Genomic DNA, 16,657 nt, shown 5'->3' with positions numbered 1-16,657 from the left:
ATAGAATAAAAGAAAACAAAGATAGGTAATATTTTATTTTTAAATTGAAATAAAATTTAATAATGCATGTAATAATTAATTATGGATTGATTTTATAATATTAATGATAGTTATTTTTTCTCTTTTGTGATGAATACTATTTTTTAACTAATTCATAATATTCATTAATATCTTTTACACAAGAACCTCTCTGATCACAGCCTTTAAATGATATTATTAAATCTCCCTCAGTGTATTCAAATACATTATCCATTTTATTCTTAATTTCTGGATTGTAAACACTTGAAAATAATTTTGGATAGACAATAGCAGTTCTTGCTAAAAAGGAACTATGCCATTGGAATATATGTCCCACACTTTGTTCAAAAGTATTCCAGTTATAATTTCTAATTAATGGTTCACCTAAGAATTCGAAAAATCTCTTACCAAAGCTATCAGTAGACGTAACGAAACATGACATATCTAAGTTACCATCTTTACCTTGTGGGATTAGTAGTTTAACGTTTTCAACCTTTACGTTATGATAAGTCTTGATATTACTATTAGCAACAACAGGAATATCTCTACGGATTGCCATATCGACAACCTTTGGATCTAGAACGTGTTTTTGAATAGAGATGTTCATATCCATGAACAGAGCTCTTTGGTCGACAAACACAACGTGCTTAGCACTTGGAAATGCATGCATAGCGGCCCGAACTACTAATGGCTTAATGTAATCGTAACCAGATTGTAAATTTTGTGCTTCTAACATTGGTAAGAATTCTTGAATCCAACGTATATAAACACCATATTTATGTCTTTCAGCATAATCGACCCTATTTTGGATGATCTTGACTAAAGTGGCTCTATCATATTTCTCAAAATCTATTAAAGTTACTACAACTACTTCAGGACCATTTTCTTTACGGTAAACCAATTTACCATGATCTAAAAATGATCTCTTCACTAATAAAACTTGGTCGGTAGTTTTTTTAACTTCTTCGTCAGACAATGGCTTATCATCAGGCTTGATAACATAACGATTATCACCATTGCTTTGAAGTCTTAAAATATACAAACCTCTAATACCAATTTCTTTTAGAACCTTAGCATGATCGACGTGTGGATAAATAAGTGGACTTGAAGCTTGTATTTCATTGATATAAACACCTCTAGCTGCAGGATAATTAGACTTCTTGATAGTAATTGAAGTAGAAGCTGGTGGTCCACCACTGAATAAACTTGAAAAGATATAGAATAATAATAAGAACCCTGTAATCAAAGAAACAATCTTTACATTTAATCTCTTTTGTAAAGTGTTGCTGTAGCCATAAACTGGATCACCATTCAGAAAAGAAGTAAGATCACTAGACCACGATCTCTGGTGTTTAGAAGGAACCTTTAGATTCGATTTGGGCTTCATAACCATTGTTGTTAAACTTCGAAAAAAAAATTTTAATATATATAGTATTGCTATTTTTTATAATCCTTAAACCCAGGAAATCAGAAGTGTAAAAATTGGAAAGTCAATGTATATATATATGCCAATGGGTCTACTAACCCAATCTACTCTCAATGATCCTATCTGACCCGTCTACCTTGCTTTAAAGCTGCTTGATCATTCTAGGTATTACGTATGATATAATTTTGATATCTTTAAAAGGTTTCGATCTCGATTCAAAAATCGATATTTAACACACAAGAAAATGAGGGTAACAGGGAACGGGATATAACAAGAACTCAAGACCAGCGACGATGGAATTTGGTAGTTATAACAAGAGATTCAGATCGATCTAGGTCTACCAATTATCAATTGATCTATTAGTTATTTCTATAATTGTTGGATGTTCAGAAATTATTTTTTTGATCAAGTCTGAGACGATAGATATAGCATTAAAACATACCTAACTATGTAAAAAGCAATTATATATATTGATATATATGATAAACTAGTAAATGTAAGTTGATTCCAAGGTGTTGTCCGAAAGGTTATGAGCCCTGTAATTATTTAGGAAACTATTAATTGTAGTCTTACCTTTAATACAATTTGAGAAACAATTTATTTGGTAAGAATGTTTAAAATTCATTAGAGAATCCCAGGCCTCATCCACTTTTGAACAATACTGGCAAGCATGGCCCAACTTTCATTGACTTGTTAGAACAGTTAGACTTTCCCACGAATTGATAAGACCATTTGGCCTTTATCATTTCGTGAAGTCTTTAGAGTTTAATTGACACTATAGTAACCATAATGCACTCACTCAGTCGTTGAAGTCGATCAGATATGATCAATTGACTTGGTTATTTAACAAAAGGAACCAACATTAAAACCCAAAATGAGAAGAAAAAAAACTGAATAGATAGTTGTCAATCAAACACTTAATTATTTATATTCATTCGAAATGATCAATGTTCAAATTGATCGTCATAGAAATGACGTCATTTTGACAAACTGATGTCACTTAAGAAAAGATAATGACAGATCAAAATGGTTAAAATCGAACTTAATAAGGATCCGAAAATTGAAATACAACATAGTAATTTACAACTACGTACATGAATGTTATTAATATATATGTATCTATACTGGTATTTATTTTGTTTATTGTTTCATTCTTAAAATTAAGTATGTGTCAAAAAGAGGCAGAACATTCAAATCACTTGGCTTGATTCTTCAGTGTAACGATCTCTGAAGACATTTTCAAGATCTTCATCGTCATCTTCCTCTTCTTCGTTATGGTCTTCTACAATCATATCGTTTGCATCAACATATGGCATTTGCCTCTTTTGGTTCAATTCTCTGATTTGGAATTTTCTAATCAAAATTGAAACAATACCACTACTTACTGAGGTCGCAATTAATGCATAACAACCTTTTCTGAAATGAGGGACAGTATTTGCTGCGTAAAATAATAGAGACCACCAAGCATTAACTGCACCAGAGAACATATTCATCGAAGCCAAGACAATTGCACGCTCTTGCAGATCGTCATGACATACAACGTTAGCCCAAGCAAAGAATACTGCTTGACCAGCGTATGCTACACCACCTAGATATTGGGCAGTAAACATCAAAGCTTCATTTAGAGGGTCGATTCTAATCATTATCGCCACAGCGCACATGACGACAGCAATGACTATAGCGACATGCCAATGTCTTGATCTCTTAATTTTACTTAAATAAAAGGCAGCTGCAAAAGTTGAAACGATACCAACCGCGTAAATACCTGATGGGAAGTTATTTCTATTTGATAGGGAATAATTTCTATCTTTTAACCATAATGCAAAAAGACCATTTGAAGCAAAACTTAAATTTTCACCACCCAATACCCAAACAAATGAAAATAACCACCAGTGCCATCTTCTCAATACTCTTGGAACGACAGACCAATCTAATTTAGTACTCTCATCCCTTGCTGGTAATCTTCTTCTGGCGTACTGTAATTCTTCTTTAGTGAAGATTACTTTTGTCATCGAGAATTTACTATTAATACTTGACTTATCAGGAACACCAGGGAAGAATATCAAACCGTATAATGCAATTGGGATAGTAATGCAGAAATCAATAATGAATAACCATCTCCAACCAGGTAAACCTTGACGACCATTTAAACTTTTATGAATAGCTACTTGCATGAAACCACTAAATGTGGAACCAATTAAACCACTACTTGTAAAGATGGCACTTCTGATGGGCAATTCATTTTCTTTATACCATGAACCCAAGATCAAATGGGTACCCGAGAAAGTACAACTTTCAAATAAAGCTTGGAAGAATCTAATTACACAACATTGTTGATAGGATGTAACCTTATACATACCTAAAGTCAATAAACCCCATGAGAAAGTACAAAAACTTAGCCATAACCTTGGAGGCACAATCAATAGCATTAAATTATTTGGAAGCATACCAACGACGTAACCTACAGTGAAACAAGTATTTGTTATTGATATATCATTACCTGTCATATTAAGGTCTTCTTTCATACCTGAGACATAGGCATTGGTGAAACCAACACGATCAACGTAATTGATCCAGTATTGTAGACAAACAAAGGATAAAACGAATAAATCAATCTTAAACAATACAAATCTTTTATTAATCTTATGTTCTTTGAAAGAGCCATCATCATTTTCTGATCTGGTCTCTCTTACTGAAATATTATCTTTATGAATAATATTGAACTCCTTTTCGGAGTCTAGAGTCTTAACAGCATTATCCATGATTCTGAATGGATGCAAGGTCACAGCCAGTCGATGCTATAGATGTATAACCAAAGTAAATTAACCGAATTCGTATATTCAAAGCCATCTCAGCTCATCTCATCGCATCTCATCTCTTATATATATTAGAAAGCTAAAAAGAAAAGCAACCTTTTCGAAATTACATATCACCATGAAAAGTCGTGCCTTAGAATGAAAAGAATTCGAATAAGAGCAAGAACAAGAGCAAGAACAAGTACAAGAACAAGAACAACAGCGACTATAGTATTTGATTTCGAAAGGATCAGTAAAACATTTTGCACTAACCATTTTTAGTAAACTGGTTTGATGAAATTAATGACCTACTAGTGCTAAAACTACCAGTACGACACCACTTCCCAACTGTCCCAACTGTTGTATATGAAGTTGAATGGACTTATATGTATGTATTAATCAATATATACAATTGTTGCCGTATGGGTGACAGCTTTAACTCTTTTCTTCTCTGTATGAAAAGTTATGAAGCTGTCAGAGTCATCATCATCCAATGGATGGGTATGTACAAATTGGTTGGTTTCCCTCCCTCTATAGCGTTATAGTTTGTCTGTTTCTGGACGTCTTGTTAATTTAACGTAATTGTTGCTACTCGAGTGACACTTCTGGATACCAAGTTCACTATTAAGTCCCAGATTTGGGTTCCTTTAGAGCAGTTATTAAGAGAGGGTTAGAGGGAGGGAGTGTTTTGGGGAGATAGGTAGGAGGGAGGAGGTTGTCGGGTTCATTCATATGCAGTTGGGATGTTGTAGTTATAGCTATAGTTAGAGTTCTTAATTCATATTTTTTTTCTTGCCTCTAAGCCTATTCCATTCATTCATTATGTTTCTTCTTGTATCGATTAGGATTGAAATTCGCAATTGGTCCCTTCTACATCAGCAATCTTGATATTTCTTTGATGGTTGCAGCAATTAAACCGTAAATTCTTTTAAAATTATATTGTATGTAAGGTATTTATGTTTTTTTATTTATGTGTTTATATACACTTGTGGTTATAACTATTGAGATTCATTTATATTTGATAAAACTAGCTCCCTTATAATAAATTATTCAGAAGTTGGTTCATCTGTTTTACCATTTTTCAATAGGTTGAAGTCTCTTTGAACTAGACTCAATGAGTAGCCTTTAGAGCCATCTTCTCTTTCAAAATTGTAGTTGGAGGCATCAGCTTCAATGTAAACCAAAGCACTATTTATAAAGTTGTCAAATAAATAATTTTGTTAGTATTAGTTTTATGTATAAGTAAACAGAGGAAGTATTAAAAAAAAAGAAGTGGAACATACCCTTTTCTAACGTATTGTTGTAAAAAGTTCATTTGTGCTTCATTGAAAACAGTAACATTAAACCAATTGGTTTGGCCATCTCTTCTTGGTTGTGATGCAATGCTATATCTTACAAACTTTACATCATTTTGTGAAGTGTGTTGAGTGAATTCACTACCAATACGTCCCACAATTGACATTTTAGCAAAGTTTAACTTTCTAGCAGTGGCATGGAATGAACGAACTTGTTGGCGTAACATGGTTAATATAGATTTCAGTAGGCTTGTTTAGTTTCCTTGTTTCAGAAGAACAGTATGTACTCATACAAACCAAACAAGAAGAATATACAAAGGTTAAAAAAAAAACATCTTATATAAACAAAAGATGGAGAAATACATGTAACTACAACTACAATTCAATCATTACAATTGGTCGACAAACGGATGTGTTTGTTATTTCATCTATCCCATCACCATCCACTGAATTATGTCAAAACCTTTGATGTTTCTCGTGTTCCATTCCATCTAGTTTTAATTTCGAAATTTAATCAATTTTACGTAAGTGAGTACTTAATTTCTTAAAGGCATTCAAGTATCGATAACCCACCTGACAGCACAATTGGGTATCGATTAGTTGATCCTTGTACACTTGGTAACAAGCATAGTCCAACCACTTATTCAATACTACTATATATAAACCAACTGTGTACTTACAGATATATATAAATAGATACTTAGATAGATACTTACATGTGCTCTTAGCAATAACCAACATAATGCATGTCACACACTACCCTTACACGTTATGTTAAACCAATAGTATGCAGAATACAATACTATTAGTTTTACACTACAATAAAATACATCTAAATCTACATATAATGCTTTAATTACATTGAAGATATGTGTTGAACAATGGTGTATTATGAATAAACCATCTCATTTTTCTGTTAAACAACTGTCCACACTTCTTTTCCTTGAAATAAGAAATGAAAGCTATACTTATTTGGTATATAACGACTGATGTATGTATATGGCAATGTATCGTTATTTCTTCTTCCCAACAATAATTTGAGACACACCAAAACACTCTGACCCCATTTTGCGGTTGGTTGAATGTTATCACTTCTTAGATAACTGATAAACCTTTCTGTCGAGGTTTACCAGTATTTATATCACTGGTGGAGTACAGGGTAGTATTAACCTGAACTGTATGTATTGTACCTTAAACTTAAGCTAGTTTTGAAGTCGATTTGGAATTCCTATTCGTATTCGAAATCGAAATCGAAATCGGAAGAAAGCCTTACCTTAAACTTTACCTTTAAATTTAGTTACTATATATATATATATACATCTGATAGTTAAATTTATTGGACTTATTACTGACCTTTGATATATTTATTGTTGGGTTTGTTTGTTACAATATTGGTGAAGGTGTATGATTATATATAATTTAGATATTTAATTTGTTACCTTTACTTTCCTTTCAAGTAATACATTGTGATGTCATTTAATAATTTTATTACCTATACTGCCCCTAAATCTTTGGATTATAGTAATAGTGCTAATAATGATGTTAACTCAGTGGTTAACGTCTCTACAAAGGATGATTTGGACTATCATCGTGTGGATTCATTAGCTAATATCAGGGTTTTAAATAACCCGCAGGTTTTCAATAGTCTTGGGAATATACATACTGTTACTGTCAAGAGTAATAGTGGTGGTACCGATAACGATAACGATTATGATTCGAATCCAATTTCAAGTAGTAATCAAAATTTAAGCACAAATAGATTCACATTTGAGGAAGTTCATTCTGAAGAATTTGCAATTTTATCAACTTCGTTCTCAAGCTCAAGTGAATCAATATTACCAATAGAAAATGTAAATTTAAGTATAAATATTCAGAGTAATAATAGCGCAAATTCTTTACATATTACAAACTCCCAAAGGATTGACGATTGGAGTTTGAAAAATGAATTGACAAGTTTATCTGACGACAAACTTGCAGAATATAATAGTGATACTTATTCGAATTCTAATAGAATTCATGACGCAATTTCAAATTGGAATACAAATCCAGATTTGATAATTTTGAAAAATTTATTAAAGGATAGCTCCTCAGGCCAGTTCGAAAATACAGCAAATATACAACATCATAATCATCAACAACAGCCCCATCATCGTTATGGTTTAGATATTTTGCATGCTTTGACTTATAATGAATTACTAACGACAAAAAGATTTATTAGAGAATTACTGCCATTTTTAAAAAATAGCCGTAGAGTTCATATTCCAGAATCATACCCAAATAGATATGATAATATTCCTTCAGTTTTCTCACAAGAAGATATTATCTTAGCATGCTCATCAGAATTAAACACTAGTTTCGATTTAAATGATTTCGAGCCCCTAGTTGCAGATTGGTCTGCTCATAGCTTCGCTACAATACAATTGGATCAAGATGGTTCATCAAACTCAGCAAATGGAAGTTCTTGGGTTTATTGGCCTTTACTACCTAGAATGGGGGAAAATGAATTATGACCAACGTGAAATAGATTTATTTTACTTCCACAATTATTAATAGACTTCTCCATCTATAATGGCATCTCGACATATTTCAATGGAAATATTATTTTATCGTTACACTATATATATATACTTATATATTATATACTACAATATTTAGATGTACGAATTACGGCAATAATTCATCAAATATATTCAATTTTAATCTTTTTTTACAGAAAACATTTATTCATCACTTGATCGTCTCTAAATCAAAACTTTTAGGCAATTACAGATCAATGATCTAACATCATATATTAACCAGATAATCCAAAATAATTACCTGCGGTCAAAGTCTTATTAGTTTGTATTAATTTCCAAGAACCTCCAAATGGATCTTCTTCACTTGATTCTTGAGAATGTAAAGCTATTGGAACGTTGGAAGTAGCCAATTCAGTATCGGAACCTTGAATACTGAATTTGGCAATGACACCCTTTTCAGTTTCATGGGCAAGTCCACTTGTTACAAATCTAGCAATCAATCTTTCTGAACCATTCTTATCTAACACCAATGGTTCTGAAAACTTCCATGTAATTCTCTTACGTTCTTTGCTAAAGGAACCTTGTGGTTTGGATAAGGCATTGGTTGTTTCAGCTCCATCAATCGCAACATATACTGCAAAATCATGTAATACTAAACGTTGTACACTTTCTGGTAAAGTTGGTGAAAGTTTTACAGTTAAAACCACACTAGCTTGGTGGGGTTCAAACTTCCATACAGGATGAACCACTATTGGGGCATTTGGATGCTTTACAGAATACTTAATCGCACCCAATGTTCTGGAATCAATGAATTGTGGGTTGACCTTAAATTCTTCTGGGGAAACTTGTTCCATGAAGGCATTGTTCAAAATAACTTTATCAAATGACTTCCCATTATCGATTCTTAAGTTTAATCCGATTGGTAAACCGGTGGATGAGTTTGGATCTTTTACATAATTTAGTGCAATTTCACCAATCAAATGTGAATCACTTAAGACACCGTCCTTAAAGGTGGCATTAATAACTTCAGCAACACTGGCATTCAAACCAAATGAAGTATTTGTAGAACCCATATGCTGAAATAAAGATTGACCACTCATTAAAGTAGATGTACCCGTTGATTGAGGATCTAAGGTTCTCATACCAGATGTATTCTGGGAAAGTAAAACAGAAACTGGACGATCAGTAGGTTGAGTCATTGGAGCTTGGGTTTGCTCTTCAGCTATGCCATTAAGTGGAGTACCAGAAGGATTTGGTATTTGTCTCGTTTGCTTCCTAGATGGAGGTGCTACAGGAGCTTGAATATGGAATGATCTAGCATCAGTTTCAACTGCTGGAGAACTTGCTGAAGAATTTACAGGGGCAGGAATCTGTTTTGGAGGAGAGTTTGGTTGAGGTGGCAATGCTTTAGATAATTGCGCTTGTAATGGTGGTTGTGACATGGACATTGTGTTCACGTTTTCATTTCGAGACACCTCTGGCATATTGTTCATATTTGATACATAATTTGGCTCATTAGGTTGGTACATACCACCACGCATATTTGGAGATGTTGGAGAAGAGCCGCCTTGCATATAACTACTATTTTGTTGAACAGTTTCATAACCAGTAGCTGTGCTGACAGTACGGCTTGAATTAGGCTGTGATTGTGGTTGTGATTGTGGATATGCTTGAGCTTGAGGGAATGGTGGATGTGGCTGTGATTGGCCTGTGGATTGGCGCGAGATGGAAGCTTTACTTCCAGTTTCTGGGTGGCTACTTTCTGAAATTGTGTCATACTGTTTGTTGCTGAATGTTTGAGATTTTTTTGACTTCAATTTATTACGACTGAATATAGATCCAACCTTGGATCTTAAACGCCCTGGACTTTTCTTAGATTTCAAAGAGGCATTGTTATTTGAGTCTGAAAACTCGTTGTTCATTAAATCATGATGCAAAACAGTAGAAGATGAAGTAAAACGTTGGCCAATATTTCCCAAGGTACTCTTTCTTTTTTCCTTTTTTTCGTTGTTATTAACATTATTTGGGGTTGATGCATCTTGCTGTTGTGGCGCACTAACCAATTGAAAGTTGTAATTTGCAGCATCTCTGGCAAATCTTTCAATTTCGGATTCTGGTCTAAATGATAAGATTGTATTCATATCAGATTCACACTGTCTTGTAGATGACAATAAATAATCACTGTATCCAGTCTGGAACTTTAGCAAACTATCTCTAATTGTTGCTAAACGATCATGATCAATGTTTTCAAAAAGTTCGAATAAATATGGAGCTTCTGTACTCCATTGAGTGTTTACCTCATCAACCTTTGAACCGCGTTCGCCATGTTGCTTGTAATAATCAATTTTTGAAGCAACTTGGGTCAATCTAGAATGTAGCTTTCTACTTTCACTCCATCTGCCATCAGATTCAGTAGCATTTTTCAAATTCGAAACAATATCATGTTGCAACATTAGTTGAAATTGTGTAGTAGCATTCATATCTGACTTCAATTCACCAAGTAAAGTATCCCACAATTGATTCAACTCACCAACGGAGTTGAAGCTAAAGTTTGCCAATTCCTCTCTAGTTAGAACTTGGTTCTCTATCATTTGCTTCTTCAACAATTGGTCCAGGTTATCATTTTGGGCAACAATCTTGCGTAACTGTTGAACATAATTCTGTTTCAAATCAGCAATATCTTTTAATAACAAGTAAAAATTCTTATTTATCAGTTTGGCTTGAGAAAGTCTAATTCTAATAGCCTCTGTAGACTCAAAAGGCTCTTTAGCCGTCAATAAATTTGACGAATAAGTGGTTCTTTCAGTAGACATTATTATCCCTACCTGTAATAAAGAATGTATCAATTATTTCTACGCAAAGAAATAAATAAATTTTTAAAAGGAAGCAATAAGCAGTTTTAAAATCACACTAGATCCTAATCCACTTCCTGAAACTTAAATTACAACTACGATCATGTATATATATAGCTACAAAGATAATATTACTAAATATTATTTCCTCCTTTTATCTACCAGATATTCGAACCTTCTTAATTTTTCATTATGACGATAAATTTAATATCTCACAGTATGGCAACAAAAGAACCGTCGTTAGGTATAATAAATTGGTTCCAGTATTATCGAATGTCAGGAACTGGTAATGATGGGGTTTCATTAAGTTAATTGTTATCGGTGTATTTTGGTTGAGTTTTTAAAATTATGAAATGATTTATTCCTAAAAATTAAATTATAAAATACATAGAGTTAACAAATTAATTTATACTAGGATTACGGATAACAATATTTAATAAAACGTTCAATGGAATTCATTAATCTTTCTTTTTGTCTTTTGGTTTGACAGCTTCTTCGTGGGTTTCTTCTAAGAATGCCACACGACTACTTAAGTAATTACACATATCTTTCCATTCTGGTTGACTCATTTTTGGTTTATAGTATGAAAATTCAATAACGTTATCTGAACAGAAAGTATCTCTGAATAATGTGAATGTATCTAATTCTAGATCCCAACCTTTTAATAATTCGAATCTACCGAATCCTCTGAAATGCTTACCGTCCCTCATATATCTTTTTTCCTTAGCTAAAACAAATGGATCAAATTTATAGAAACTGACGTGAACAAACATGGCATCGATATCCTTACCATTAGATGGCTTCATCAATTCTTTTTCAAAGCTTTTCTCAGAAGAGTATTCTGGATCGTATTGAGATAGCTTGGCATAATTACGGGAGACATAAGATTTAGCTGCTTGATATTGTTTGTAATCTTGGTCAAAATCATGTTGGTATAAACCAATACCTCTGAAACCCTCTTTCGCATCATTGTACCCATCGAATTTCAAGTTAGTCTTAACTTGGTAGTATGGCAAACCAAATTTGTGTGCGGCAGCAATGAAAGTTTCTTTGTCACCTTCACCAGCACCACCTTGACTGAAAATTCTATAGTACCAATCAGGACCGTAGAAATTATAGTAAGTTGCCAATAATAAAGTCTTGAAGTGTCTAACTTTATCAACGACCAATTGACCAGACTCAGTGGTTAAATCAGGAAGAGTACCTTCGAAATCGTGGAATGGAACTTTTCTTGTTCTATAGTCATTACCTGGGTTTTCAACATTATCATAACGAGAAACTGGAGATAAATCATCGACCATGTTACGAACTCTCTTTTCTAAGTTGTAAGGAACACCTGCAACAGAATAGTAAATTGGAGCAGTGACACGTCTCCAGATATCTGGCCATAGAATCAAACCATTTTCACGGTAAGCAACAGTATCGAATACTTTATCTAAAGACTTCAATGCTAGATTATCAGAATCGATATACATTACATTTCTGAAACTTGAGAAAAGAATTGAAAATACCTTATATTGGAAACGACTAATTTTAATAGGATATTTACCAGTAAATTCCTTTGGCAATACGTCTTTGAAATAAACACACTTAGCATTTAATGGAGGCAAAAATTTATCACAAAATTCTTTATCCTCTGGAGAGGCAAGTGGCATTAAAATTTCAACCGGTAAATGAGTACCTTTAGCTCTCAAAGTTTTGATCATTGATAAGATATAAACAGAGAACTTACCACCACCAATAGCTACAATACCTTTATCATTAGGCCACATAGACTTGGCAGCACTATTTGATAATTGGAAAGATTTTTCAACATGTTCTGTAAATAATTCATGGGAATTGTGTAGATCGTCATATTGAGATTGGGTTAAATTGTAACAATTTGACAAAGATTCATAACTTGTTAATAAATGATCTTCTTTAGAAGAATAAGATGCGATATCTTTCAAATTACATTTATCTTCATCACGGAAGTTAGCATCCTTTGGTGGACGAACAGGCTTACTAGCAGCCAAAGCATCAAATAACTTATAGTAAAAATCTTTGCTATTTTTAATGGTGTGGTTTGGTATATAACCGTTTTGTCTCCCTACACCATTAGTACCAGGAGGAGGGTATTTTAAACCACCATTAGGAGAACTTGCGTTACCACTTGGAAGTAAAATTAATGCAAATATACAACATGTGAAAACGGCAGCAATAATACCACTTTTCTTATTCAGTTTACCACCTGCAAACAAAGAACGAACATTGGCAGGTATAGTAATTCTTACCATTATAATTGCATATATATATATATGTACTATGGTCTCTTTCTAATAAGCTCACTTACTGTTGTTGTGTTGTACTCTTTTCTATGTATGTGAGAACCACTCGAAATTCGCCAAGAAACAAAGCAATCAAGAAAGGTAATTTTCCAGTTGGACCCTCTTAACTCTCTTCCTCAGATCAAAGATACCAATAGTAGATTAATATCTGAAACTAATTCAGATAATATATGAAAATGAATTGGACGTATAGACCTTGCAAAGACTAGTTATTAGAGAGAACTTAAAAATGCATCAACAAAAAAAAATATTCAAATACTACTACCTTTTTAAAACGTAAAAACGTAAATTATAACAGGATACGTGTAAGTTTTAAATAGTAGAAGTAAGTATTACTTGTATTCAATCAAAGAACTAGATCGAACAATTATTCATTCCTTCAGTATATTTCATTCATTAGAGGTAACAAATCAGCCTAAGATGTAAAAAATTCGTTAGTTTCCGAGACGATGAAAAATTTCGATTTTTGGTAATTCATCAGTTAGGTTGTTGGCGCTAGCATGTATGTAAAAGTAAAGAGTGAAGATGATGATGAAGAGAATATCATTTCAGTTCACAATGGAGAAGGTTCCAAATGGATGTGATGTCACAATGTCATAAATTCGAATTGTATTTTAATTAATCTGTTTATGATGGTTGTGGTTCAACTGGATTGATAGTCTTGGTTCTAGCTAAGCTTAAGTTATAAATTTTTAAACTTGTGTTGTATTAGAGATCTTATAAAAACATGCACAAATAATATATAGGATACATATGTGTATATATGTATATACGTATGTGATTGTGTATGTAGAGTGATAAGTGTTGATATGCAATTGATATCTCGACCTATAATCTTCTACCTCTTCTACCACCCTTCTTTCTGGTGGAATCGGATGGAACTGGGGTAACATCTTCGATTCTACCAATTCTCAAACCGGATCTAGCCAAAGCTCTCAAAGCAGCTTGACCACCTGGACCTGGGGTCTTGGATCTGGTACCACCAGTAGCTCTGATTTTGACGTGAACAGCAGTAATACCGACTTCCTTACACTTAACAGCAACATCTTGGGCAGCTAACATGGCAGCGTATGGAGAGGATTCATCTCTGTCGGCCTTAACCTTCATACCACCAGTAACTCTGGCAATGGTTTCCTTACCAGATAAATCGGTAACATGAACGAAAGTATCGTTGAAAGAAGCAAAGATTCTAGCAACACCAAAGACTTGGGAAGAGTCACGAGCTTGAGCCATCTTGATATTAGTATTGGTTATGTAGGTTACTTATAAATAACAAATACCAACAAGAAGATATAGAAACTAATATACAAATAAGACATCAAGACGTACTAAGTTTAATATACCATCATCACAGACCCTTTTGAAGCAATATCAAAAATTTGATATATATCAAGATAGAATTGCTATAGATAGTAGTCGTAGAACAGATAGATAATATTAGAATTCTACATGTTACTACATCTTAGTTTCTTACAACAACTATCGCCAACAACACTTCAATTCACTTCAAAAGTTGAATGTACCTACAGTATATCGATTATTATTGCATTGCATCGTTAATGTTAACGATAACGTTAACGTCAAGGTTAGTTTTGCTGTTAGTATTACAAGTTGGGCAATTATTGCAATAGTAGTTGAAGTTGAAATGGTTTGAATTAGATTGGATTGGATTGAAACTTTTCGATGAGATGGAGTTTGTTTGCTTGGTTGTGTGCGTTTGGTTGGTTGTGTTTATTTGTAAAGTTGGGTTCGTAAGTTCCATTTTCTGTACAAAGTCAGTACAAATTGGAAACTGGACAGAATCGGTTTTAATTTTTCAAGGTTCGGTCAAGTTATTGCAAGTTTAGCAGACCTAAAATAAATGGATTACAGTGAAGTAAGAGAGTAGAATATTCATGATGTGGTGTATAGGTGTGTTGTGTTGTGGATGTAAGGGTGTACGTGTATATGAACAGTCACTTCCCACTTCCCAATATCTGGTTCTCGAATTTTGTTTGATCCTCTCCGTCTCAAGTTAAGCCATCGTTCTTCATAGTTAAGAACATTAAATTACGCATACGCATAGGTCAGGTGCATACAACTCATCAAGACCAACGTTAGGTGTATATGTACACATATATATGCCAAGATAGCTGTCGCTGATTAAGGGAAAAGCAGGTGTATAAGCAGATGTAGATGTGAGATCCGTCTGAGATGTACAATTACAATAACTTAGAAAACAAAATTTCTCTTGTAAAGGTAACTTATTATCAAAGATCTGTTGTTCTCGAACAGAGTTGTAGAGAAGAATATGCCTAGGATGTCGCTATTCCACTACAATAATACTCGTCCTTGGAATGTACGGTGTATTTAAAAACTACTAAATAAAAACACAAACTAAAAAACACAATTTAATACAAAAAGTATCATTAAAGTGTTGATAAACTAACTTGATGCATCTCATCCTTTTTATACTGATAAAAGTTCCCATAATACGAAAATATTCAAATAGTTGGTGTGTATTCCGGGTAACACGTGATCTTTTCTTGCCAATATGGTTATGGTAATGGTTCTTCCGCAAGCGTATTAACCCATACGAACCCAATTCACATAGTTAAGAATGATGATTATTATAAAAGTAAGATCGAAGTGCTACTGAATTAAGGTCCTTTAGTGATTTGAAATGTAACATTTGTAGCATAGTATATCATAATATCAATAATGAAGTTGTTGATTTTGTGTTTGTTGTATTACACTCAGCTAGTGATATGTAATGTTGTATCTTTCACTGGTAAATATTCTTTACATCCAAAAAATTTAACTATTGATGATATTTCAAGGGTAGACTTTCGAATTTATCAAATTGGTAATTATACAAATAAACCATTCTCGCAATCAACAAAGGTCAATTCCATCGATGGTCTCTTCACTTTTAATAACTTACCTTTAAACAGAGGTAACAATGTCACTACAGATTTCGTTATTTATTCAACTTCGTTGGATTATAATTTAAAACCAGTAAGAATATTACTTACATATACCTCTTGGGATGATGAAGCTAACAACCATACAGTCAAAGCTTATTCTAATTTCGTAGGGAGAGAATATTTCCCAGACAAAGATATTATATTCCCCGATAAACTAGAAGAATTATCAATGGACCCTTATTTAGAAGTCACTTATTTCAACAAAGCTCCTTATAGATTATACTACCAAGAACGTAACGAAGGTATCCTATCAACAGGTATCATAGGAAACATATTGAGTTCTCGTTGGAAAACTGCAGGTGTAATTACAATGATTTTGTTAATTATATTCCCCTATGTTGTTGAAAGACTGGATCCGGAAACTTCACAATTATTAAGAGAAGAAGTACAAAGAAAACAGAGAGAAAAGTATCAAATACAACAATAGTTCCACTCTGCATTGCTTAATTGAACCACCCACTA

The 16,657-nt window shown here is 33.3% G+C and overlaps 8 protein-coding genes across 8 annotated transcripts; 2 read left to right on the top strand and 6 right to left on the bottom strand.

Moving 5' to 3' along the window:
* Positions 1-136: 136 nt before the first annotated feature.
* Positions 137-1,411, bottom strand: MNN11 (alpha-1,6-mannosyltransferase; the record flags this gene model as incomplete). Its single annotated transcript, XM_001646799.1, has 1 exon — positions 137-1,411. One exon carries the CDS (start codon positions 1,409-1,411, stop codon positions 137-139), a length of 1,275 nt encoding a protein of 424 aa, XP_001646849.1.
* A 1,223-nt stretch (positions 1,412-2,634) lies between these two features.
* Positions 2,635-4,206, bottom strand: FEN2 (Fen2p; the record flags this gene model as incomplete). The annotated part of the gene is made up of 1 exon (XM_001646798.1): positions 2,635-4,206. The coding sequence occupies one exon, from the start codon at positions 4,204-4,206 to the stop codon at positions 2,635-2,637; it is 1,572 nt and encodes a 523-aa protein (XP_001646848.1).
* Positions 4,207-5,285: 1,079 nt separating this feature from the next.
* RIM1 (Rim1p) lies at positions 5,286-5,761 on the bottom strand (the record flags this gene model as incomplete). The annotated part of the gene is made up of 2 exons (XM_001646797.1): positions 5,286-5,427; positions 5,523-5,761. 2 exons carry the CDS (start codon positions 5,759-5,761, stop codon positions 5,286-5,288), a joined length of 381 nt encoding a protein of 126 aa, XP_001646847.1.
* Positions 5,762-7,003: 1,242 nt separating this feature from the next.
* On the top strand, positions 7,004-8,044 carry ATG36 (Atg36p; the record flags this gene model as incomplete). The annotated part of the gene is made up of 1 exon (XM_001646796.1): positions 7,004-8,044. The coding sequence occupies one exon, from the start codon at positions 7,004-7,006 to the stop codon at positions 8,042-8,044; it is 1,041 nt and encodes a 346-aa protein (XP_001646846.1).
* Positions 8,045-8,325: 281 nt separating this feature from the next.
* On the bottom strand, positions 8,326-10,863 carry SYP1 (Syp1p; the record flags this gene model as incomplete). Its single annotated transcript, XM_001646795.1, has 1 exon — positions 8,326-10,863. The coding sequence occupies one exon, from the start codon at positions 10,861-10,863 to the stop codon at positions 8,326-8,328; it is 2,538 nt and encodes an 845-aa protein (XP_001646845.1).
* Positions 10,864-11,360: 497 nt separating this feature from the next.
* MNN5 (alpha-1,2-mannosyltransferase MNN5) lies at positions 11,361-13,178 on the bottom strand (the record flags this gene model as incomplete). The annotated part of the gene is made up of 1 exon (XM_001646794.1): positions 11,361-13,178. The coding sequence occupies one exon, from the start codon at positions 13,176-13,178 to the stop codon at positions 11,361-11,363; it is 1,818 nt and encodes a 605-aa protein (XP_001646844.1).
* Positions 13,179-14,057: 879 nt separating this feature from the next.
* On the bottom strand, positions 14,058-14,462 carry Kpol_2002p56 (40S ribosomal protein uS11; the record flags this gene model as incomplete). The annotated part of the gene is made up of 1 exon (XM_001646793.1): positions 14,058-14,462. One exon carries the CDS (start codon positions 14,460-14,462, stop codon positions 14,058-14,060), a length of 405 nt encoding a protein of 134 aa, XP_001646843.1.
* A 1,467-nt stretch (positions 14,463-15,929) lies between these two features.
* On the top strand, positions 15,930-16,622 carry SOP4 (Sop4p; the record flags this gene model as incomplete). Its single annotated transcript, XM_001646792.1, has 1 exon — positions 15,930-16,622. The coding sequence occupies one exon, from the start codon at positions 15,930-15,932 to the stop codon at positions 16,620-16,622; it is 693 nt and encodes a 230-aa protein (XP_001646842.1).
* Positions 16,623-16,657: the final 35 nt, after the last annotated feature.

The sequence above is a fragment of the Vanderwaltozyma polyspora genome, genomic scaffold (genome assembly GCF_000150035.1).
Source record: "Vanderwaltozyma polyspora DSM 70294 KpolScaffold2002 genomic scaffold, whole genome shotgun sequence".
Lineage (NCBI taxonomy): Eukaryota > Fungi > Ascomycota > Saccharomycetes > Saccharomycetales > Saccharomycetaceae > Vanderwaltozyma > Vanderwaltozyma polyspora.
This window is presented reverse-complemented; position numbering and strand designations above follow the sequence as displayed.